A 26,362-nucleotide genomic window follows, 5' to 3' on the forward strand; every position below is an offset into this window, starting at 1 on the left:
CGAACATTTTCACAGGAATGTTTTTGTTTGTTAAACCACTTTAAATTGACCTGTGAATCATTCAAGCGTATAAAAGGCACCAAACTCGTGGGATAAACTAGAATTGTGTTTAAAAATAACTCAGGCACTTTGTTACCACCAGACTGTCATCAAAACTCAATTTGTTCCCATTTGAAATAGTTGAAAAACATAACAGAGTTTGACTTAAAATTTTTGTACCAACAAGAGCTGCTTTCTAAAAATATATCACTGCATGATGTGAACCTTGATGTGAAAAAATAGGAAAGTAACCGGTCAAAAGAAAACTATCTGGAGCAGTGAAGCATTCCTGGACAGAATAAACCCAGAACTCAACATTATCGAAGCAGCGTGGATGCACTTTAACGGAGAACAGCATCCGAAGGAGAGCTCTGAATGTCCTAAAGACTTCTTAAATTAAGAGTTCAGACTGTGTTGAAGAATAATGATAGTCATATCAAATATTCAAGCTGTTTTTGTGTCATATATTCATACATACTGTGCATGTAGGTTTGCACATTTAATAAATTGTTGCACCCATTTTGCATTTTTTAAGAAAAATACCGTGTAAACCGAATCGATGACATATCAGGTGTATTCACCCGTGAACGGCTGAACTCTGCAGCTTTACTTTAATCATCTTGAGAAAAGTGTGAGAGAATACCTCTGATAATGTCATTACGTTTTATTCTTACATCATATTATAGAAGTCAGTCACCTCAGTAAGTAAAGTAAAACAACAACAAAAAACAATTGGGTTGTGTATAAGGTTAAAAACAATTCTTGAGGCTCTTTACAAACCAGTCAGCCCAAAGACTCTAACACTTTGACGCCCAGCCGGGTGGAGGCCTACCTGAGAAGAGCTGCTTGGTGGGTGCGGAGATCTGGGCCTTCTTGGTGATGCGGAAAGCATGATCGGGGCTGCTGGAGCGACGGGATGTGCAGAAGCCAGGGACCTTCTTCACACCCTCAGGGAGAGAGGGAACCTGCAGAGCCCGTAACACATCGACCGGGTCTAATGACAAAGAAACAAGCAAAGAAAACAGTCATTACGGTTATTTTTAAGACGTGACGTTCACTAAGTAAACAAGTAAAATCTTAAGGCTGATGGTTTAGTTGCTAGAAATACTGCAACATGACTCTAAATCAGCACCTTACACACAGTCATCATTAACACAAACTGGTCTGTGGAGCTTTCAGAACAATGGAAACTAAAGAGATAAAATCTGAATTACAGCTTTTTCTGCACAGAGTACTTAACTCTTTTTCTTGAGTGAGAAAAAAACAGCCTCACACCTTGAACGATTACTCCACAGCAGACCTAAATATTGTAAGTTCAGCTGTTTCCTCTAATAGCTTTCTGGAAGGCTGTCCACCCTGTAAGCTGTATAGAAATAACTGAAAAGACCTTTTTAATATTACCAAATATTTTACAAAAAAGGGCAGTTTTATTTTTCATTGCAGTCATTCTTTGCAATTTTCCCCAGAGAATCAAAAAGGTCGATCTCAAATGTTCTCGAATCACTAATGTGATATAGGATCAGGTCCAGCAGATGCCCACAATGGCCGCCACTGTACATTTAGGTTTAATGTAAGAAAGGAGGCCCTGTGTCAGAGCGAGCGGGCGGCGGTCCAAGCCACATATATGAAGCAGTGCAGGGCAGGTACAGGAAAGCTCAGTTTAATGCAGAGCGTAGACAGTGGCGTCTATTCTGCTCGCGCTTATCGAGCAGCTGAAACAAGCGGCTGTTGACGTGATCGCGCTGAGTCAAACGAAGATTTGTCTGACACCACACAATCATTTCACAGTCCCCCCCTGACACGTACACGCAGGAATGCACGCGCTCGCTCGACAAATATTCAACACATACCTGAACATCGTACAATCACACACACACAGCCTCACATCCCGTCTCCACATCGGAGGTCAGTCAGTCTGTTTCTGCGGCTGACTTTCTCACATTGCTCAAAGGCACTGTGTCATTGAGGAACCTCTGGGGTTCAGGGTGTGAGTCCCTTTATGATCAATTTTAACAAACAGAACTGTAACAGCAGAAGCAGAAGTGCTGCTCCCTGTACATCAGGAATATTTCTGCTTAAAACCAGAATCTTTGAAGTATTGATTTGTATTATTGGCATGTTTTAAGGCTGGATAGTTTGATATTTATAATACTTGGTGTTGAATCCTAAAAAGGCTGCTTGTTGGCAGCATCAGGGAGACGTTATACTGTCACTGTAGCAGGTCCAGAAGTTTTTTATTATATACAAATGTACATGATTCTCATTTAAAGACTTAAAAAAATAACAGTGAAGTTTGTTTCTTATGAAATGCTCAGAGCTGCTGGGTACTCTGCTGTCCACTTAGATAGAATAATAAATACACATGGCACAAGTGCTGCCAAGGCGTGAAAACAACTGGCCTGCATAAAAACCCAGTGAAGTCTAATTATAAAGCATATCTCACTGAGGTTTTAAAGTGAGGCAGTTCCATCCTCCCTCAGTGTTGGCGAGCCTCTCTGTGTTTGAGCTTACTTTACTGTTAACAACCAATTAAACTCATTTACAGCCAGCCCTGCTGTGGCACCTCTCATAATAAACTTACAGCATCACTGACACGTTTCTCTGGTACAAAAAAATGACAGAAAAAAAAACTTTTTTGAGATGTATCATCTTCTACATGACAAGTTTCTTTTACTTTTTTTCACCCTGCAGCCACATTAATAAACCGTCATTTCCACGTACTTCAAATAGCGTCCTATTTATAGACAACCTGTAATTATTCCACCCTCAGCATGTTTAAAAAGCACAGTGGACCATATAACAGCAGGGCACTCACTCAGGGCCACTGTTGCCACTGTGGACATCACAGCCAAACATGTGAACAGCAGAGAAGTGAAAAATCACCGCACAGTGTGAGACATGTGTTTCCTAAACTAACGATCAGGCACAAAGTTCATCAGACTTCCGAAGACAGAATCAGGAGTAAAGTTTCACATTCAAAGTGTGAATGAGAGAGTCAGAAAAAAGAAACAGTTTGACTACATCAGCATCATAAATGACTTTAAGTTGGCACAGATCCTCAGTGTCACCTGTCTGCTGCTGTCAAACATAAAGATCCACAGTCGGCTCGTACTGTGACACTGTGAGGCTGTTTATTGTGTTTATCAGCCATTTATGAGGTTTACACTGTGGTTTCCTCAAATCACACTCGTCCCATCAGAGGTGCATATGTTTAGGTGACACCCAGTTTATCAGGGGCACAGTTTATGAGATCGTGCCCACAAACTGTAATATTTATTCAGACAGAGCAAACGGTGCATTAATATTGGCTCCTCAACCACAGCCCATTAACGTCACTCTGCTTGAAGTTAGTGAAAGTGGAAACATGAGACAGGTTAAAACAGAAAACACATATGAAGAAGAGTCCTTCAATAATATAAAAAAATTCTAGCCTTTTCTAATTTTTCATTTCCAGACATAGGTGTCTCGACGGCACTAGCTGTACATGATATAATAAAGTAAAAAGAGGTAAAGAACGAACTGGAGAAAACTAGGCTCCATACTTTCCCTGACTTTCAATGGAGTTTCCTTAATTAAAAAACTTTCCAGGACCTGGAGGATGCTGATCTGTTTATCTGCATAACTTTGAAGTCTTTTGCAGATCTTTGCAGCAAAAAGACAGAGAAGAGGTTCAGGCAAAAGTGGTGTGTGTGTGTGTGTGTGTGTGACAGCAGACAGCTTGGTTCTGTGATGGCAGGATACTGGATCGGATTGCACCCCGAGCTCCCCCAGTACGCCCAGTACAATGTGCCGCTCTGTTCCCGACTCCCTGTCCAGCTCACATTTGCAGACGGGGCCCTTCCTGCCTAAAGGACCACAATCAGGACAAAAACGCACCCACAAAAATAACACGCTGGGCCACAGAGCTACACACAGAGAAAATTGCACCTATACGTGAGACGAGGAGTGGCAAAAATGAAATTAGACAAGGTAAGAAAACAGACGGCCGAGGGGCACAAGCTCTCCTTCTTCACTTCTCTCTCCTTCCTCTTCCCAGTTCCTTGCTCGTTCGTACCATAAGCGCTAACAGATGGCTGCAGCCTTTTGATGTAAATGTGGGCTAATTACTCTGCTGTCATTAAGACAGGAAACGGGGCTCCCAGCCACCTGAGAGCACATTACAGTAGCCTGTACAGGTATACCTACTGACAGCCTGAAATTTTAGAGAACATCTATCTATCTATCTATCTATCTATCTATCTATCTCTATCTATCATCTTGAACACAGCAAGTGTAAACACTGAAAACGTCTATTAAGTGAAACTGAAAACTGCCACAATATATTTTAAAAAGATTATCAGACTCGGTCTGTGTGTTTTATCCTTAAACCATCGAGTCTGGAATAATGGTTTGCTGTTCAGTGTATAATGAGCCTGGAGCATGGAGTAGATGTATTTTTGAACAGGTGCCCCACGACTGAAACAATCCTGTCCCTGTTACACTGGGAGCCACCCAGTTACACACAAACCACAACTGACCAAACACGCAGACCACAAGCTTCTTCCACTGTGATAGGAAACACATGTGATACTCAGGGTGGCGATCACACTGTAAAATGACTCGTGCAGCTAAAACTGCAATAAGCTCCTCCATGGTTTCAACTGCTGCAATTCCCCAGAGTCACCACTAGATGGAGCCGAAAGAGACTTAACTAACTGTGACATGAGCACAGTCAGGCCTGTTGAAGTCCCACATGCCACACCAGCACACATATGTGTTTACATGTACACACTCAGTGCAAACAGACACACTCACAGGAGTGTGAGATAAACTGCTAACAGGAGTCGGTACACTCTGCTAACGAGCAGCTTCATTGACTTAACAGAAAACACAAAGCAGCTGGACACGCAGATTAAACTCTGTCTGCACATAACGTCAGAAAGAGGATTACTGGGGAGGAAAGCATGCGCAGAGAAGGAATTAAGCTCATTGTATTCCTCATAAAGAGCACAAGACCTTAAAAAACTCCAAAAATATTAAACATTAGTAACAAGCGACTCATAGTGACACGTGTCCGATCCATCCACTCATTCTGTACAAGTGCTTCTTGGATTAGAGTTTATCGTGACGTACAATGACTCAAAGGACACTCTGGATACGTTTAAAAAGTTTAAAACATCAAAATAAAGAATAAAAGAAATAAAGACAAAATTATGGGTTAAATATTAAATATCAATATTAAATTAAATATCACAGTAGCTTTGTTTGTTGAAACTGGTTTACCAGGTGACTGAGTTCACTTGCTTCCCTCTCCACTGCTTTGTGCCTAAGATTATTTGTGTGTGTGCCTGTGTGTGTGCCTGTGTGTGTGCCTGTGTGTGTGCATGCCCTTTGTATTTCTGGTACAGCTGTGCCAAATACCAGACACACACTCCAGCTGACACTATGACCTCTCACCTTTCACCTTTACACAACTACAACGTTGTCGGACACAAAGAGCAAGAAAAGTGCTATATTGACAATGGACACACACACACACACACACACACACACACACACACACACACACACACACACACACACACATGTACACAGATAAGCACTTTAGAGTCACTCATATAAGAAAATTCTTTAAAAAATTAAAAATTAAAACTACTTTCAAAAACTGTCTCATAAAATTTGTTCTGTGATCACCAGCTGTGTCTCCATCCAGCCTGCTGACCACGGAGGCTTGCAGCTCAGGCTCCAGGTTATAATTTCCAACATGCTGCTCTATAGTTATGATTTATTTATAATGCCTGTGTATACAGACAGAAAATCCATTATGAGAAGCCGTGCCGTAGAAAGGGAGTTATTTGAATTGACATGATTTATTTGGTGTAAGTCAGTGTGTGGCTGTTTGCAACATAAATGTTACACCATGTGACACAATCTGTAACTGAAAGAGAGAAAACCAAAGCAGGACTCGCCTTTGTACCACACGGATGTCAGTAAATCCTCCCTGAAAACCTGAAGGAGGCCAAAAAGAGAAGAAACTGAACAGACAGTAGCAGATAACTGCTGCTGTCTGTTCTGCTGTCAGCAACTAACACTGGAGGTAACACACATGGATTAAGAATATCATAATTCAATAAGAACAATTAATCCCCTTAAAACATACAAGTTATTGCCATTCATCCTACTCTGATCCAGAAAGCAAGTCGAGTTTGTGAAGTTATTTGAAGTAGAAGATGATAATGTTATTTTTAATATGAGTATCTGCCACTGTACCAGTACATATATGAAAGAAAATAAGAAAAACCTTTGTTGTTACGCTCCTCTGCAGCCCCTGATCTCCTCAATGTGTTCAGCTGGTAATAATTGGCCACGCCTACTCAGGTGTGAATAAAAGCATACCTGAGGCAAGCTTCCCAGGAGCTCACTAGTCTTTGTCTTGGTGGCACCAGCCAGTTCAGCCAGCCTGCTGTGCCATTTTAAGCTAAAACCTCTTCTCACTAACACTCTGGTATTCGTCTCCTTTTTTTATTTTGCAGCTTTTGAGCCGGGTCGTAACATTTCTACTAAACTTGGTCTTATTTTAAAGGGCGTCTCTTTTGCTTTCTTTGCTTATCCTGTCATCTATGATGGTCCTTTAAAGTCAGCGCTCAGTGAGTGTTAACTGTACTGTAAGTCCAATCATTCCTTTGAGAAAACAAACAAAGCATCTCTTTGTCTTTATACTTAATCTCATATACTTTGTTTTCAGCTTTTAATACCTGCCTCTAAGTTTAGAGTATCTGCACTAATGAATCACAGTCTCCGTGTGGTTTATAAGTAACTGCAGGGCAGTGCCAACATTTACTGTACGGCAGCTCCCCGTGTGCCATTATGTGGTCTGTGCCAGTCTGCGTGTGCGTCCCCGATGATGCCAACGTGTATCATGCAGAGTCTTGTGTGGTTTCAAAGCTGCAGGCCGCAGTCTCAGTTTGGATCTGAGGGTGACTACTGACACCACAAGGCCTACCCGGGACCAGAAGGCCCCGGAGCAGGAGGCAGTCACGAGTGAGTCCCTGTAACTTACTATCACACAGAGCAGACAGAGAGAAAAGGCACAAATTAGACAGCAGTCTTAAGACCGTTGGTGCCCCTGTGCTGAATGAGAGGCCTTCACAGCTGAGCTCTGGATGTTCTTCACAAGTCTGAACAGCGCACATCACAATCTACACTTTTAACTGAAAAGCACTCGTTACACTGAACACTTTTATAACAGAGAAAGAAAAATGAGCATCAGTGCCAGTCCATGTGGGTTCACACAATTCTCTCGTTATAAAAGCTGTTTGTAGACTCCACACACATAAACTGGATCATTTCACAGAGAGACCTTCTGAAAACTGCTACTGCACATTACCCACAATCTATATTTTACCATTTAAATGCTGTAAACTAACACAGATCTGAAATTATCCACAGTAGAGATAATATATTTACCATAAATCAAACACTTTAAGTAAGAATGAACCAGACAAAGAGGCGATAAGAAAGAGAGGAATGGGAGCAGTAAGCAGTTGGAAATCCCCTAACAAACACACACACACACACACACACACACACACACACACACACACACACACACACACACACACACACACACACCCTCATCGTGTGTTCTGTGGCAACAATTTAGCTGCAGGAACACATGTGAGGCGTCGGCGGGTAAACACCACTTCAGGGGGAATGCGTGAGAACTTTGACTCGTTGTAAAGTTGTGTTGAGATTCTTACTTATGCGGGAAGATTATGCCTTCAGGACTGCAACATTTAAAGCATTCAACCCTCAGAACTCCAAGAAAGAAGGGGATAAAGTCTGAAGACACCTCTGTAAATCTGAAAACATCGACTCTGAATACTAGAAATTCTGTCGTTATTATAGAATTAAGATCTAACTCTGACTTTCCCTGTCTTCCACACAATACACGCTGGGATAAACTCCATAAATGCCACTCCACCTGTGAGCTCAATAAAGACAAACAGATTTAGAGGCAGGATTAAGTGGGACAGCTGGTGGTTACTGCATTAAGAAAATGTAAAGCCCCAAAAACCTTCAAAGTGCTTTTCTGTCATCGTTCATGCTTCAGGGTAGCATTTTCCAGTGAAGTCTAAAAACATAACTGGTTAAAGCCACAATTTAAAACTATTTTCAAATGCATAGACAGCATTGATGTCTGGAAAAAAGATGTACATTAACATTACATGTAAAATCACACAGCTGCTCTCCATACCCTCCCACATCAACTTCCTTGAAGCAGCAAAATAACAGTGACTAGGAATAGCATCCTATACAGACAGCCTGTCATTATAAAGTTGGCACGCTCTCACGTCGTTCTTGCACATCTTCTGCTCAAACAGAATGTCTCCCAAGAACGACTATCCCCACGCACAAACCGCTAAATCATCACCTATAAAACTGTGGAAACGAGACCAACTATCTTCAGCTCGCTCCAGTCTGCAGTGCTAATGTGGTTTTGTCTGAGAAAGGATTTCAAATATTCACCGTCTGAGGGGATGTCGTGAGTTAGAAATGAGGCCTGAGAGTGTTTCAGCATATCTCAGCTTTGACGTATGCATGCTTTAATCTTGTCTAGACTGAGAGAGTAGGTCAGCGTGTCACACATTTTGTTACAATACTGGATTCAATAACGCATCAATCCAAGAGTGAGGACAACCTGTGGAGGCTCGAATCCAGGAAACACAGGAAGTGTTAAAGATGAAAAGGAAACCGTGCATGTGTAGGCTGCGCTGTGATATCTGTGTCACTGTTCAGCTTCCACTTTGTTAATAGTTTTTGAACTGCTGGCTATTAGATGGCATTCTGACAGGCATTAAGAACATGGGCTGTGTTTGCCCTGAACTGTGCATTTCAGGCAACCTGCTCTCACACGTCGTGTTCTACCACCAAAGACACTTTACATTACATATGGTTAGGTTTAGATTTAAGCACTGGTGGAGATTTATTCATCCCAAAAGTAGACATGGAATGAGAGGGTGCATGAGAACTGCCTGCAAGGCTCAACTTAGGGCACAAGTCAGCTGAAAGTTTACTGTTTTACAAAGTCTCTGAGAAAAAACGAAACCAGATATTGTAACTGCAAGTTTTTCCCCACTGTGGTTAGACAGAGCTCGTTATCTCATTTTTAAAGTGATGGCTGTTGGATGTAAAATGTAGATATTTGATGGGGGAAGGGTCCTGATGTCCAAGTGTAAAAACTCTGAGAAAAGTGTGCAAAAAAAGTACAACAGAGGAAAGAGGATAGATGTGTCACATCAGGGGCCCAGGGGAACATGATGACAGGGCAGGAGAAAACCAAGGGCACGGGGTTAATGCTGCTAAACTGAGTCACGTGCGGCTGAAATACCACACACTTCCATTCAATCACAAGAATGAGCTGTCAGGCTCCTGCTCCACCGCCACATAGAGTGGCTCTATTCACTGGCAGTGAGGGAAGGAGAGAGAGCAGAGTATGTTATGTTTAGCCTGAGTGAGACAGACTGCCCTTTGAGGAGCGGTCGCCTTTGAAATGGGGTTGAGGAACATCCATGTCAAGAAAATATTGGCCTCTGAATTTCTGCTTCTTTGAACAAAACTCTGCTTTCATGTGTTTCTGGGCGTGTTGCTCTCTGGGTGATGGCGACGTCTTCATTCTCTCAGGACACATCTGAGAGCAAACATCTGGGATTCAGACCATCTTCACCCCTCTGAATCTGCATTTCACCGCCGCAGTGTGGCGCTGTTACAGTTTACTCTGACATCTGCTGCTGAGCCACACCACGCACACAGAAACGCGCAACAGTCCGTGCACCGGGCCAGTGCGAGCAGGAACCCCCACACGCGCACGCAGCACAGACCTGAGAGGTCGCGTGAGTGTTTTACTTGCGTCACGCTGACATTATCACAGAGCAGGTGATTATAAAACTTTTTTCCTACCAGCAAACGAAACCCTGTGATTTGGTGTATAAGCGCTCACAGCCTACCCGGGCTGCTGCACACAGAGGCACATTCATGCAGATGAGGCATACGTTTCCACACCCTGAGCTGGACACAAACAGCCATAGCTTGCAGACGCACATACGTAAACACAAGTGCACAAAGCGCGCACACACGCGCAGATACTGCTCGCTTTCAATTCCGAACCCCGACGACCGAGCTGTTCCGCCGCATAACAACCTATTCATGAAAAGCAAAAATGTCTCAGGCTCCCGCCTCCAAAATACACACGGGACACGGCTGGAAGGTGCAATCGCCTCTCGCAATCTGAAATTGGAAACGCGGCCAAAGAATACAGTGGAGGAGGCGAGTTATACCACAGAAGCCCCCGCGGTCCGTAAACTGCTGCAACTGTGCCAACAGCCAACCTGTTAACGTCCAAAGCAACAACTGCTTCAAATTATAAAAGTTCATGAAAACGCAAATAGAAAGTGAAAAACTATTTTTTTATTATTATGAAAATAGTTGCAGTTTGCGCTAAAACAGCTTTTTTGTGCCACGCTTTTAAAAAAAAGAGTTTCTTTTCAGGTAAAACTAAAAAGCATCAAATGCACGATTTTTGGCTGAACTAATCCAGACTATAAACGCGGATAAATGGATTCTGTTAAAAATAACTTGAGACGACTAGCGGTCTATCAAGGAACAGCAGCGCATACGGATCATTCCTTCATGAAGTCCACAGTTTAAAATCCCAAACTAAAATAATCCTGGAAAACCAGCCGGGTGTTGGCTGGGAATAAAGTTCACTTTGTCTTATTGAGATCCCTCAGAAATCCCTCCTCTTTGAACAACCAGAGGCAGTGATGGATGGACTGGTGCACAGGCTGAACTGGTAAACACATTCATATGGTTCCAGCTGGTAGCCCAGTGCACACTGAATCCAATATTTAGTCAGAATAAAAGAAAAAAACCCTAAAAATACTAGAATCCAACAAACCAAATGTTTTATTCGACAAAGCTCATCAGAAACTACCAAACAGGACTTTGTACCGTTTTATCTCATGCCCCACTCCGGGTAGGGGCACAGAAATGAGCACCATCCTGTCAGAACTATTCGGAACTCTAGATAACAAGGTCAGGTTAATACAGAGCACATAGAGTTCAGATCGGAGGAAAATCACAAAGAAACTGATCAGATTAAAACAAACAAATAAAAAAATATCTGTATGTTTCGTAACAGGAACAGATGATGACACCTGTCAGAAGTCTGAATGCAGAGAGGAAGACAGATTCCACGAATGGGAAATTAACAGCTTCTTTGAAGGCATTATTTTTAAAATGGATAAAGGCCGTTAATGGTCATAGAGAAAGACAGAATGCCCGAGAATATACGTTCTTTTTTTCAGATTCAGAATCGGACACCTCTTTATCACCTGATCAATATTTTCCGACCAATATCAGTTCGATATCAGCAGTTAGTCGTTAGTATGGTTCAGATTCAGGCCCCAAAGAGAAACACAAGTCACAAAAGAGCGTTTTAGGAATAAGTCCTTTAAGTCCTCAAAATATAAACGTCTAAAGACGTAATTCTTGCATGCAGCAAATACCAAACAGATTTAGATATTTGGATACCGTGGGGCCCACTGATGGGGCACTACTGCCCTCATTCTTCTGGGAATAAGTAAAGAAGCACGTCAGGTGCGCAAACGTCCCATAACGGAGAGATACAGACTCATTACGGCCACAGTTTATTCAAACAGATGGCGTTTCAGACAGAAAAAAACAGGAAACCATATTTTAAATGTTATTTAAAGAATAAAAATAACATCACCAATAAAAAGTGGAAAATCTGTCTTACCTGCTTGAACCACAGTTGTTTGGCACAGGGCGAGCGCCACGGTTACCAAGGCGAAGGAGGAGAAGTCCATGCGCCATGGTCTCCGTTTCTTCCGGAAGGGACAAGCTCCAATATCCATAGTGTTGCAGTAGTTCTCCGGCCTGGGTCAGCTGTAAATGTGGGATATGGGGGAAGTTATCCTCTCACAGAAAGCCAGCCGACGAGAGGAGCCCGACTGACCCTTCTGTGAGGAAACAGACAAAAAAGCACGCCTCTGGAGACGTCTTTACCTTTCTCCGGAAACCTTCCTTAATGAGTTACCTATATTAATGCACCAAACCTAAAGACTAAAATGGGTTTGGGGTGAATAAATATATTTGATATTGAAGTTTAATCCCTAGCACTGAAGCCCCATTGACTCAGATTGGGTACGAGTACCCAAAGTGGAGAGAGCAGAGAGAGACCTGGAATCACGCTCTCTCTCCCTTCTCTCTCTTTCCCTCTCTCCTTCTTTACTTTCTCCCACGAAGAGTGAGAGCGGTTGTGTATGTGTGTGTGTGTGTGTGGAGAGAGAGACAGAGGGGGAGAGAGAGAGAGAGAATGGCAAAGGTGGAGAGGGAGGGAGAGGGCGTGCGTAATAGCGCGCCGGGCGCACGTAGAAGTACGTGTACGAGGAGAGTCTGGGAGTGGAAACTGGGTCTTTTCTTATGATCGAGCTGCAAAGATGTTTCAGCTTTTCTGTTAACTCTGAGTTATTAACTCAGTGTCAGTGAAACCTTTTTGTCTTCGTCTCGATTCCCTCTGAAAAGCCCAAATTACTGAGATGAGTATTTATCTTTGCCACTTCCTGCTTTCTGCGTCTGTACCTGCGACAGGTAAATGCAGGCTTTGTAGAGCAAGCAGGGCTGTTCAGGTAAACTGAGGATGAGACGGCTGCTGTGCAGAGTAACTGAATGAACGTTGAGTCAGCCAATCAAACGTCTGTCCGCGCTACTAGCCACGCCCCCTCGGCTAAATCCTCGAAGTTCTACCCTTATTCTGATTGGTCAGCCCCACGTGGCCTTGTTTTGCAGGTGTTGGATGGCGATGGGAAACTGAAGAGTATGATGAAGCCTGATGCTTAAAAGGAAAAAATGTTTGCATGCAAGAAAACATGCAGAGACTCCAAAGTCTCAAGGCATAAACCCAAAAAATGAATTTAGTACTGGAAGAATTCTGAGTTATGCTTCAGAGACACTTGAAGAACGTAAACCTGATGGTTTTACATTGTACTCATCCATTTATTTAACAGCACAAATGTCCAATGAGGATCACTCATTACTATCCATTAATTCCCATCCAGATTTCAGCCAGTCAGGACTCCACCTCTATCTGTCTGCCCTGCATGTGCATCTTGCAGTAGATGGCACCATGTGATGGCAGCCTTTCTTCCTCAGATTTGATTCAAGCTCAAGAATGATTCACTCTCCCTCCTTTCCTGCGCGGTCCAGACGAGGATGGAAAGAACTAATGTACATTTCCAGCCTTTTAATATTTGTAAATACTGTACATCTGATTATCGCAGATTTTGACCTTAACTGTGCAAAAAGCTGATGTGGTTTAGGATGATTTAAGAGTCACCACAGGACATTTAAATACCAAAGTTAACACAGTTTGAGTGAATCTTTAGTAGCTACCCTCCTTACTCTTGTACCTTACTAACAATATCATGCAAAGATGAAAATAACTGGCATGTTTTTAATGGCTAAGGAATGCTGCCTTAAGACATAATGAACTCTTTGCCAACAAAACCACAACCTGTCATCTCCAAAATTACCAGAGATGAGTCAAGAGCAACTGAACATCATAAATTTTAAAAAATTGTAGTACAAAGACACTGAAGTAGATATTTTACAGTATCTAACAGGTGTTTATGACGTCCCGTGCTGCTGTGTAAACTGCTCGAGCACTTCTCACATTTCAAATTAAAAACCTAAAGTAATAAATATGTGTTCAGACACCTCAGCTTCTTCTTCTTCTTTTTTTTTTTACATGCACGGGGGTTGAAATCGTCTCTTTAACAAACACAAACCCTGTTAAGCAGTAATATCAAACACACATTCCTTTCATATAAAATCAAAGCTGCTTTCATTGGCCTACATGTGCTATACGTATATTTCAAAGCTGCCTGTGTGCCCTGCTGTAAACGCTCCACACAGCCATGCTTACTCACTTTCTTTGAATGCAGACTTCACATCCAAAAAGCAGTAATCAACTGTAATTATCTCTTGATGTTCCATACTGCTCGCTCTTTCTCACCACCTTTCATTTCTTCTCTCCTATTTCTGTGTGATTCTCTGAGGGCAAAACAGGGGTGTGTTTGCATTCTCTGCTAAATCCCAGATAACTGGCGTCACTACCAACTGTTCAAAGGGCCTGGTGGAAATGGCAGCACACAAAGGAAAATAGGGTATAAGTTATTTACTTAACATGCAAACAAAACAATTTTTCATCACCACAATGTCTTAATTCTTTTTGATGTTCTGCTAATGTTAAACCTCACAGCTCAGGTGACTTTCAGTCAGTTTGATATGATGTCACGTGTGTTGACAAATGAATGATAAAGGTTTTGCTTTATTAAATACTCGTACTTCCAATCACAAGGTGACCTACTGCCCGCTGTTTTAATATTGCACGTTTATATTTAAATGCAGAAAAAGAGGAAGTGTGAGCAGATCCATTCCTAAATTACAGGAAAATTATATCATGAAATCGTCACCAGGCATGTAGCAAAAGTCTGTTTTAGGACTCCACTTCCTAAACTGGAGCTAAATGGCGTGCAGACGTTTTCCCTTCCCCCTGAGTTTTTTACTAAAATACTTCAAATGCAGCAGCGAGCAGCATGGCCCAAACTGCATGACAATGTCTGCGTTATTCATTGAAAACACTGTAAGTCTGACTCAACTGAAGAAAAATGAGATTCAGGTATTTCTTACAGTGCAGATAAGAAGTGGACTATGGCAGCAGACTAAACATAAGCATGCTACGAGTGTATATTAAAAACTAAATATTTATGTCAGTGTGGCAACTTTGCTGAGTGTGAGGGTGATGTCTGGAAGCAAAGGCATTTCCCAGGAAGTATCTGTGGCCCTAACACCATAAACCATTACTGTAACATTAAAAGATGAATGCGGATCCGGGTCGTGAAAAACAAGTTGTAAAAAGGTTTGTTTTTACCACAACTTTTATAAATAAAGTTAGAATGTAAAAGCACAACCAATCACATTCCAGCAGCCTGTGAGCTGCATGAGAGCGCTGCAGAATATGAAAGTGTGTCATTGCAGTTTTCAGACTTTGTAGAGCCTCACTGGGGCTCAATGAGGCTCCACAAAGTTCTGTAAAGAGTTGCACAACTTTTTCTTAAATTTAATAAAGTCATTAAAAACGCTTTAGCTAACACAACGTGCACACGGTTCAAAATGTTAAGTTGACAAAACTTCTATCTTGTTTCCACTTTTTACTTCTATCAGGTCAAGTTGGTCCAACTTTTCTTCAAGTTGAAAAACTCCTCACATATTTTTACAGTTGGTGGGTAAACCTCATGCTTGTGTTTGGGGCACATTAATACTAGAAAGTGTCAGTTTATTCTTTTACATGTTTTACGATTTTATACTGATCATTTATAGAAGAGCAAACATCACCCAGAAAATGTGCTGAGCAGTCAAACCCTCCTCAAAACATCTCCCAACTCAGACTGACATCATTTACAGAAGAGCCTGAGCTTTCCACATACAGTACATTAAATATGTAGAATCAATAAGATGGAAAAACACGGGGCTCATGTTAACAGTCTGATATCCACATGTTGCTAAAGCACCTGAATTAATGTTAACATCATTTGACATTATAATCACTCAGCATCGAGAATACATTTTTAAGAACGTTTATTTCTAAAAGTCTAAGCTGAGTTCCAAGAGGTTTGTTGGACAATAAAAAATGCAGTTTAGCTTTAATCAAGTTTAAATTCACTGTTTATAGGTTTTATTCTTGATTTATAACTTTAAGGCAACCATACTTCAGGGTCATCACCAGTGACGGCTGACACTGCAGTACAGAAACTCTGAGGGTGGATGCTGCCACAGTAGCAGTGGTTATATATCATGGACAATGCTGGATTTGTCTTATTTATTTATTCTATTTATTATTTTTTAAATCAGGGGTTTAAACAATGATTAACTCCACCATCTACATTTGAAAAACATGTATAGCAACGGGACTCTCCCTGGCTCAGATTAGGCCTTTGCTCTGCATTCAATGAATATTGGGCGACTTTATGTGACATAAATTTCTGCATCCTCTTGTTATTTCTGATCATTTAGTAATATTTATTACATTTGAGTTAAAGAACATAAAATAATTTAAAATCACAGTTCTGGTGATTTACTTTTGGCTCTGGCTTAAAATTCTTCTGAGGGCATCAAACTTGTTCAGTGATGAAAAAAACCCTGATACTAAATTTCACGTGAAGAGAAAAAGGACACGCTTTAAGTACCGTGTCCGTGTTTGAGCCTGTGTGCAGCAGTAATGACTGCTAAAAGAAGAAAGCGCACTGCCCTCTCATAAGAAACTACAGGGGTGAGCTCTGATGAGAAGGGCCGGCCATTCTGTGATCACTCAGTGAAACCATCAATAAGCCTGCTGCATCCATCAATTATCCATCAAGAATCATGAGGAAAATGGGCCCGGGCACTTTTAGACCTAAATATTATTACATGAAAACCAAGGAAAATATAGCTTTCCATGTTCACAGATGCAGAAGAAGAACATGAAAGTTTTCTTTGTTGGAATAAAAGTGGAGGTCAGCAGAACAGCTGCAAGGCTGAAAAATCAGAAAGAGTTGAGCACAAAATATTAGTAAATTGAATGCATTTAAATGGCATCTAAATACCATACACTCAAAAGTTACTCTATCATCTACAGTCCAGCTTTACTGAGCTGTTATTTTCTCTGTAAGAGTATTTGTACTAAATCAGAAAGTCCAGGAAACGCTCCCTCAGTGCGGCCGCTCTGGGTTTTATTTTGGCTTTCTAGACACACTGGATCGAGTGTTTTTGAGGACAGACTGTTTGTTTCTGGCTTCCTTGTGCTCTGAAAGTAGATGCCACGGGCCGTAAAAAGAGACACCCCAAGAGACATCTGTGGTATGTGTTTGCTTTTAACTGTACATACAGCTTTGATTCACTTAACCTAAAGCATTCAAGTGGAGAGCTTTTGTTGTATTCATGGCTGAATCACAGACAGAGTGGTGTTCTTGTTTGTTGCCCTTTGTTTTTCACTGAAGTGTTGCTTTTTGTTGCCAGTTTTCTCATCTTAAGAACAAAAGTTTCTATTCTCATCCACACAGGATATAATAACAAAGTTTACTTACAACAATAACTCGTCGGTTGGGTTAATGTTGAAGAATTAAACACAGATCCCAAATGTGGAAATTAGTAATACGACGAGGAACAGAAATTTAACAGATTAAAAACAGCAAAATATGGTCTTACATGTTAATTTGGAAAAAAACAAGCTATAATAGTTTTGTTAACCACTGAACATGTACGCTGTATTCTGACATCCAAACCACCGCATGTATCTGCAACTAAATGCAGGTGCTTGAGCAGGTGCTTAGGCTTACAGAGGCACCGTGCACCTCTGCAGGGCAGTTTTGGATTTAAAGAGTAAACTGGAGGAAACACTAAAACCAGGACAACAGCAGGAAATAAAAGAAAAGCAGTTCATTAAGTTGTTTAGTTACATTTCTTACACAGATCAGCATAATGTGGCTTTAGTTGTTAGCCGGTGTTGCCGTCACCTTGTGAGAGTTTGTCTGTATGTGTGTCAACATGGAAAAATGTTGTCCTGGAGACACCTGGAGTTGTGGAAACTACCACAAAGGTGGTTTTGAGTACTTTGGCCAGTGTCGGTGGATAGATTTTGTCATGGCAATAGAAACTGTCCAAATGGAGCTCTGAAACTTCACAGGTGCGTCGCTGAGATACAATTGAAGTCGAGGTCAGTGGAAGGTGTGAGCAGACAACTTACTGAGTTTGCAGTTGGTCTGATATCATTACAAAGTTGTCTCTAGTTGTCTAGACTAACTACCCGTACAGTCAGAGCCTGGGCTGCTGGACATTTGAATCACTGGCCAGCACAACCACAGAGTCTGATGATGAAAGTAGTGTGATGTGAACTACAGGGTGACAGAAAGACTGATGGCCTCAGACATTCGGTCACCGCGGGTGGTGTTGCCCGGTCTTGTTATGTGGTGCACGAAGCAGCCAGTTTACCCGTGTAGGAGTAAATTTCTATTTACAAGGCAAAATAAATGTAATAATGTGCGTGTATATGTTTACAAGCAGACATTTGATTTGTGGGTTCACCATCAAAATTATAATCAACACATTTTATCTTTTACTTTCTTGTGGCAGCTCAATAACATCTCATTATTTTGTTGCTTTTAGAGCATGAAAAATTGCAAATTTGGGTTTTAAAACGTCTTGTTCAGCTTTAGTATACAGTGTGTTTTATCCAGTGTGACCACACCCTTTACCAAGTACAGCAGAAGCGAGCGTTCCCTGGCAGAAGCACAGTCCGCACAATCTGCTAAGCATCCATGTTATGGAATGACCACAAATTCCAAAGAACTAGGACTGCACGTATTCCTTCACTCGCAGCATGACTTCATCATCCTCAAACAGACTTATGGCAAATCCCTGTGACCACTTTAACAAGAGGTGAGGCTGCGAAAATACCCTGACATCCAAAGGCAGGTGCTTACAATGTTCTGTCCAGAAAAAGGAAATAACCTGTGAGGCAGGTCAGTGCAAACCCTGTAATTACTCAATTAAGCTTCAATGTCAGCTGAGCAGGGATTAATGAAGCCTTCTAATTTTCCAGACAGAAATTTAAGGGTTTTAAGAGCCCAGAGGCCACAAGGTTTCCCTGAGGGTGCGCTCCATCAGATGTGGCCACCCACTGAACAGATTTCTCACAATTCATCCAATCAGACAGCAGAAAAGTCTTTGCTGGCTGTAATGCTGGTATACAGCTGATAAAGCCACATGGTGTGGCAACATCTGAGTCAAGACAAGCAAGGGAGACTTCAAGGATAAACGAAACCAAGACAGGGAAGTCTGCAGAGGGAGAGCAAGAGATGGCATTAGCTCAGGAGATGGACTCAGCAAGTGGCTGTGGGCAGCTCGCCCTCTCTCCGCTCTGCCATTTCCAAAAGGAGAACCTTGTAATTACAATAAAGCGACCATATTATATTGCTGACTTCCTTGAAAAGTCTGTATTTTACTGGGCAGGGCTGCAAATGCACACACACCCTGTTGGCCACAACACACTGAAATAGATCAGAGCAGGGGCTCGCTGGGAGGAAAGAGTAAGGGAGTGTACTGATACTCTCGGTACCAGCAGTGGCTCCAAAGAGTGAGTGTGTGTGTGTGTGTGTGTTGAATACACTCCACTCGTCTTACTAAAACAGTATGAAGGTGTGCTGAGTCAGGTCAGTAAAAAGGAAAAAAAGGAGGAAATTTCTTTGGAGAATGGCTCAGTGATTTTGAATCTGGCCACCAAACACACCCAGCTAACCGCATACCTCGAAATAGGCAGGGGAGGAGGAGGGAGGACAACGAGGGGTGACGGTGGGGCAGACGAGGGAGAAGGAGGTACAGCGAGGGTGCACACAAGTGGGTGTGTTTTTCTCTGTGGGGTGAGTGTTTGCGTGCCAGCTGATGTATAACAGAGCACATATGTGTGCAACACAGAGGGACGGTTTATATATGAGCACACTGTATATTTATAAAGTACACAAGTCCTTTGATGATATTCGATAAACTGAACAGTAAAGAAAATAAAAAATACAAAAGGCGTGTGTGTGCCTTTCTAAGCATTTCTATTCCATTACTTTCTTTCAACACTTAGCAATTCTTTTCTGGGAGTTTGAAGGCAGCTTCTTTAGTGTTTGACGTTAAATATAGCAATAGGAGAACTCCAGGATTTGGTCAATTTAGCACAATTACTCACTGTTAGAAGGTAATTTGCCCAGGTGGTGCATAATAGTTGTGCTAATAAAAGGCAACTGAAAGAACTGTGGCTATAGCATGAACAAGAAAGAGAAGGTATGCTATACTGAGCCATAAAATTATATATATATATTTGAGCAGCCGGTTTCACCTAAGGAATATTAAATTGTCAGGAGCTGAAAGTCAGCCCACTACAAGCCTTACTGTGCTTCACAGGGGCCACAGATCCACATCTAACCGACACTGAAATGGCACAGAAAAACGTGCACATTAGTAGCAGCGATTCATTTTTTCTCTCATAAATGCCAATGAATATTGTCTAAGCCTCAAATAACCACATCTAGATTTGCATCTAAATACCAAAATCCCTGAAATGAAACAGAGCCAGAGATGGTGGCGAGCGATAGGACTCACATGAAGGCTGAGGAAACTAGTGCCTGGGAGGGGACGTTAGGGCCGTGGAAAGGTACAGGCAGGAAAGAAAGTCACAGCAATGAATAGAGAGGGAGAGCTGGTGGTGAGGGGCACACAGGCATGCACAGGGTGAGAGGCAATGAATGAGGGCCATTGATAAAGAGGGAAAGCGCGGACAAGGGTGAGGGGAGGGAGAAAGAGAGGGAGGGAGGAGGGATCAAAAGGTATTTACACATCGAGATTCCAGACTAAAACTGAGGGAGAGGGTGGCTGCAAGGATGGGCAGATGCATCTGACCTACTGACTAAAACACAAGGTGGAACCTCGGCGACTGTGACACAGCAACATTTTTGTGTCGCTAAAGCTGCACGTTTTTCCACAAATGAAGTCACCCCAGCAGCCGGCAGACAGAAGCCTTCAGTAAAGTTTAGAGAAGTTTCCCTCAGAATGAGAGCACAAAGGTGACCTCAGTCAGTCCTAAAGTGCTAGTTCCCATGAAAACACAAATAATCCTGCGGTGTGGTCATGGTTATACTGTTCGAGCACAAATACAATTACATATTTTATGAAGGTGGTGGATATGTAGTGCCTCTCCAGGAGACTTTCAGAGGCCCCAAACTGCATTTTCTGTGTTTTTTCCCACTAAAGTAAAACCTGTTTGCAGAGAAAAGTTAGAGCTTTGTGCTGGATTTAAATATAATCATAATGCAACTTATTTTTTAAAAAAAAAGATAAACCTTTTAAATGTTAAAATGTAAGCGTTTTATGGTTATTTTGAGTTTGGTGTTTAGGACAGATGCAGGTTTACCTCCATGTTTACCTCCTTTGGTAACTGAGGACAGCAGATGCTGTAGTTGTAAAGTTTCCCTGTTTTTCCACAATGAGCTAAATGTTCATGAAGTATTTTACAAAGTGGAGAATCCTTTTCCATGTTTACTTTAAAGCTAAAAACAACATATTAACTGCATACATGTCTGAGTAATCAGGTTGGAATATTTTCCACTATTTTCCTTCTCACATGTGAAACAACAGGAAACAATCCACCTCAACATGTTTATACAGTTATAAATGTTCTGCTTCAAACATTGTTGGAATTGCTACTGAAAATAAAAACCTCAAGATGCTGGAAAAATGTAAATAAAATCAATGAAACAAAGTGAGAAAAATATTTTCTCATTTAAATTTTACATCTCACAGAATTTGGGATGGGAGCAACAAAAGGCTGGAAAAGTAAGTGGTACTAAGACACAGATGGAGAAAATGCAGGTTTATGATATTTACAAATCGTTGTGTTTATTTACATTCCTCACAGCATCCCAACAGCTGCGTAATTTGGTCACAAACTGGGTATAAAAAGAGCATCGTATAGAGGCAGAGTTTCTAAGAAGTGAAAATGGGAAAAATTTAATCAACCGGCAAAAAAAAAATCTGTCTACAAATCGTGGAACAATTTCAGAACAATTATCCTCAAAATGAAATAGTGAAGTCTTTGAATAACTTATCATCTCTAGAACATGATATCATCAAAAGGCTTAGAGAACCTATTTAGAAATGACTGAGGAAAAGTGAAAAATTGTTCTACAGTCAGACAAACTTAAACTTCAAATTCTTTTTGAAAAATGTGGACGCTGCATCCTCCAGACCAGGGGTCTCCAACTCCAGGCCTCAAGGGCCGGTGTCCTGCAGGTTTTAGATGTGTCCTTGATCCAACACAGCTGATTCAAATGGCTAAATGACTTTAACATGTCTTGAAGTTCTCCAGAGGCCTGGTAATGAACTAATCATGTGATTGAGGTGTGATCTAAAACCTGCAGGACACCGGCACTTGAGGCCTGGAGTTGGAGACCCCTGCTCCAGACTAAAGAGAAGGACCGATCAGGACTGTCGAGCAGCTATAATCCTCTCTCAGACAAGAATGGGATGCATTTCCCAGAAGTCCTGCAGCTGGACTCCTCTGTTCCCAGATGTTTAGAGACTGTTGTTAAAATGAGAGTGGTAGACACAAACTTCTCCAAACTTATTGGTGCCACCAAATTTCAAAATGAGTAAATAAGTATCAGTTTATGAATTTTCCAAATCATTGCACTCTGCGTTCACATTTTTCACAGTTTTCCAACTTCTTTGGGATTGGGGTTGAACTCGGGGTGGTTTGGTGAGGCGGCGCTGCCTGAAAAATGTTCTAAAAGCCAAGTCAAACCCATGTAGAACTCCCTAAAAAGAAAGAAAACTAAAATGACTGAATGAATATCATAAAAATTAACAGCAGTGCAAATAAACCTGTGTAGGAACCTGGTTGGTGAGGTATTACACTTCCAGCAGTACAAGCTGCAGCTCCCTGTGAAAGACGGAGCTGCTGACTGGCTCTACAAAGACAGGGGAGCACTTTAAAGATGAAAACAAGCTCGTCTTCTTCATTGTAAAGAATGAAAGAGGAGAAGCACCAAGAATGTGAGGCATTAGGAGTATTTGGTTGGTTGAAGGGACAGAGGGCAGTGAAGCCCAGCTGTAACCCCTGACTAGTCAGCTGGACTCTGCGAGGTGGAGGTGAAGGTCAGTTTGCCATTAGGTCGACACTTTGCTGTGCCTGACCCAGCTGAGCATTTCAAAGAACGATGGAGGAGCCGCAGCTGAAGCGCGGAGCTTAAAGGCTCCTTTCACACCAGCTGCTGAACTCAACTCCTCCACGAAATGCGTTAAAATTTCAAGATGGCAAATGAGAGAAACAGTCACCCTGAGTGAAAAATGGAGGAGACAATAAAATTTGGTTATATTAAGGGATTGGTTATATTGGTTATAATTTGGCATATTAAGGGATTTAGCTTCAGGTTTGGTAGCAATTACATAAAAACAACATAAACCAAGCACAGTTAGTTTGGAAAATTAGCATCATGCTGAGTCTTAGCAGGACAGCAGAGAGAAGTTTCTCACTGGTGCATCTGTCATTATTTAAATTGTAGATGAAAGATTGAAGATGAAAACCTCAGTGCATCATGGGAAGCCCCTGCAGCCAAGGCCTAGTGAAGCATAGCTATAGGAGGGCTCAGGGTCACCTCATCTTTAAGCCTGATCTTAGTAGAGTGAGTGTCTGTCTCCTGAATCCAATCAAAGACTCTGAGTAGACATTGAAAGATAAAGTTCATTTGTTTTTCTACAATGTGGGAAACCATCAGCTAGCCTCTGGGGGTCTAGCCTCTGGGGAAAAAGGCTAATTTTTCGGGGCCTCCAGACATCCGGGACGAGATTTTCCATTTCTGTTACAATCCTCAGTATGTAGATGATGCTAATCTTGTGCAGTTCTGGCCAATATAATCCCTTTTTTAATCTCCACATAAATTGTTTACCTGAATGTAATGAACAGACATTTAAGCATGAGTGGTCAATAGGACTTAGACTACAAGAGGAACCCAGAAAGCTTCGAGTGCCAGTTTCACCAGGATTTGACACATTAATAAACAGAATCAGTTTGTGGAGATTGCAGTTGATGCTGGATTGAACAGACAACTAACAGACTTGAGATGCACCCGTCGGTAAACCAGGTGAAGTCAGTACAGCAACCAGGTCGTGTTGTTATCTCGACACGAAGCTTCGATGTACTTGAACATTTGTGTGTTCAAGTAAAAATAAAACATTTCCATTAAGCTTTGATTTAAAGCAGACACACCTGCATATAATTTAACTTTTATTTTGACATGTTTGGCATATGATAATTAGAGATGGACCGATCCAATATTATGTATCGGTATCGGTCCGATACTGACCTAAATTACTGGATCGGATATCGGAGAAAAATAAAAAATGTAATCCGATCCATTAAATATCACGAAAGCACCTCACAAAACTTGCAACACGCCGTAACTCACCTCAGAACGTTAGCACGTCAGAGCAGTATGCATCACGTGATAGAGCGGCTGTGGCATGCGGGACCTGTTGGTGGTCTGGATAGCATGTGGAGCTTCGCTAGCAACCCGGCATTTCATCTCCGACAAAGTTATCCCGAGAGAAGTAAAGCAAGTGTGTAAGTCCATCTCTGAATGTTTGTAAAGCATTCCTGCCTTAAGCTTAACAAGCGACTGCCTCTCCTGCTGCTACTTCAATCATGAAACTGCTTAACGATCAGCTGATCGGCTTTTCTGTCACGAGTCCGTGTCTCTTGTTTGCTTTTGGCCCACTTTGCACCAGAAAGAGGAAACCAGCGGCTGAACAACAGCAGCACGTTTAAGCTTGATCAGCTGTTGTTAGAATTTATTTAATATTACTTTCTACTCGAGGATCTTTTTCTACGTAGCTGACGCTGGTAACTGTGCAGGGGCGGATCTAGCAAAGTTTAGCCAGGGGGGCCGATAGGGCATTAACTGGGAAAAGGGGGCACAAAGACATACTTTTCTTTCTTATTCTCATTTAAAATGTCTCGCTTTTAATTATTTAATATTTATCTGAATCTTACACCCAAAGTTTTAATCTGATGTAAAATGTATAGAAGTCCATTACTGTATATAGTAACTATTAAGTCTAATATATATACCCTAGTAAGCTATAGTACTTTTTCCTTTGGGAAGGTACCATCTGTGCAGTCTGCAATTTTGTTGAAGAAAGATGTTGAATCTATTTAATATTTCTTGAAAAATAATTGATTTCTGTGCATTTTTTTTCACACTGCATCAAATTAAGGTTGATTACGTCGATTAAGCATCATGAGGTGGAGCGTGAGGGGTGGTTCCCTATTTTTTATTTATTTATTTTTGTTGCTGGGACTTGGAACCCTATTAGTTAGGTTGCTTAATATTTATGCTAAGTACTCTTTAAAATACCAGAATAGGGAGGATGGTGTAGGTTTAAGTTTATTAGATTGATCAGTATTGCTGAACTATGAAATATATTTTTTTGCATACAGGTATAACAGAATAGCTTTAGTGTAGTTGTTGTTTTAAACTTGAGTATGAACTTATACAAAATGCAGCAAGATATTTAAAAAACAGTTTTGTTGATTAAAAAACACTATATCGGATTCATATCGGTATCGGCAGATATCCAAATTTATGATATCGGTATCGGTATCGGACATAAAAAAGTGGTATCGTGCCATCTCTAATGATAATTAAGTATTATATTATAGTATTGTAAGTGTGATCATCGTGCTATCGGCCCACGTTTGCAACAACCTGTGTTGCAACAACAATAAAGATAACTCGGCTCACTTTTAAAGGCACGCTCTGCAGATTTACTTAACCTGAACTTAACAGCTGCTTCCACCGACGAGTGAAGGCTCAGTCCCACTCTCACAGAGCTCACTGACAGAGGGACTCCTCAGCCTGCCGAGGTCAACGAGGAATGCATCGAGGAGGGGGGAATGTACCACAGGGGTGTTGAAGAGTGGGTGGGGAGGCAGAGGAGGAAACCTAGAGGGGGGAAACAGAAGGGTCTTTTGTGAGACAGGAAGCTGCTGAGACCAGGGCCTTCTCTCTGGTACAGTAGACAAATCTGGGATATGAGAACGATGGCGAGAGCAAAGGTGAGGTGCAGCGAGGAAGGCAGATAAGATCGAGGACAGACGACAACAAAACGGCAGATTAAAACAGATCAAAGTGTAACAAGTGAGGCGGAAGACGAGAACACAGTGAGAACCTAAGGTGGTAGAAAACCTACATAGTGTGATTTATCATATTACTTCCTCTTGTGATACAATTATCGATACACTGACTTCAACAATAAATGTTTTTATTGCAACAGTCAGTTAATTTAATCCTACTTGTGTTGAGGACAAACTTAGATGGGAGAAAATAGAGGACAGAGGTGAGAGGTAAATCAGAACGCTTACAAACTGATAATAGCAGCATCACTGCACCACAGTACTGTTGTTATGTATTATGAACCCACAGTTACAGTACTGTAACTATTACACTATGATTCCCGCCCCTGTGTGTTGGTGAGACTTGGCTGTCCTACAGACAAAAGATCAAAAAGAGGAAAACAAATTACTAACTTCCAAAACATGAGGCCGAGCATACAGATGCACAGTATTGGTGCACAGACACAGTTAATGAGGTCAGGGAAAACCTGCAATGAAAACAATCTGAGCTCATTC

General features: G+C 41.6%; 1 protein-coding gene across 5 annotated transcripts in view; it reads right to left on the reverse strand.

Moving 5' to 3' along the window:
* The window catches only part of col11a2 (collagen, type XI, alpha 2), a 53,340-nt gene extending 27,483 nt beyond the window's left edge, over positions 1–25,857 (reverse strand). The window contains exons 1-3 of one of the 5 annotated variants that reach the window (XM_082522096.1): positions 25,508–25,857; positions 11,837–11,985; positions 872–1,033 (exon numbers count right to left, since the gene is read on the reverse strand). In XM_082522096.1, coding sequence (XP_082378222.1) covers positions 872–1,033; positions 11,837–11,954 — 280 coding nt within the window. In that variant the 5' untranslated portion in view covers positions 11,955–11,985; positions 25,508–25,857. Of the gene's footprint in view, positions 1–871; positions 1,034–11,836; positions 13,446–24,140; positions 24,201–25,507 lie in introns of those variants that run through there. The other 4 variants (XM_082522097.1, XM_082522098.1, XM_082522099.1 and 1 more) reach the window with 4 other exon arrangements.
* Positions 25,858–26,362: the final 505 nt, after the last annotated feature.

This window comes from Aulonocara stuartgranti (assembly GCF_965226115.1).
Source record: "Aulonocara stuartgranti genome assembly, chromosome: 22".
Classification (NCBI taxonomy): Eukaryota; Metazoa; Chordata; class Actinopteri; order Cichliformes; family Cichlidae; genus Aulonocara; species Aulonocara stuartgranti.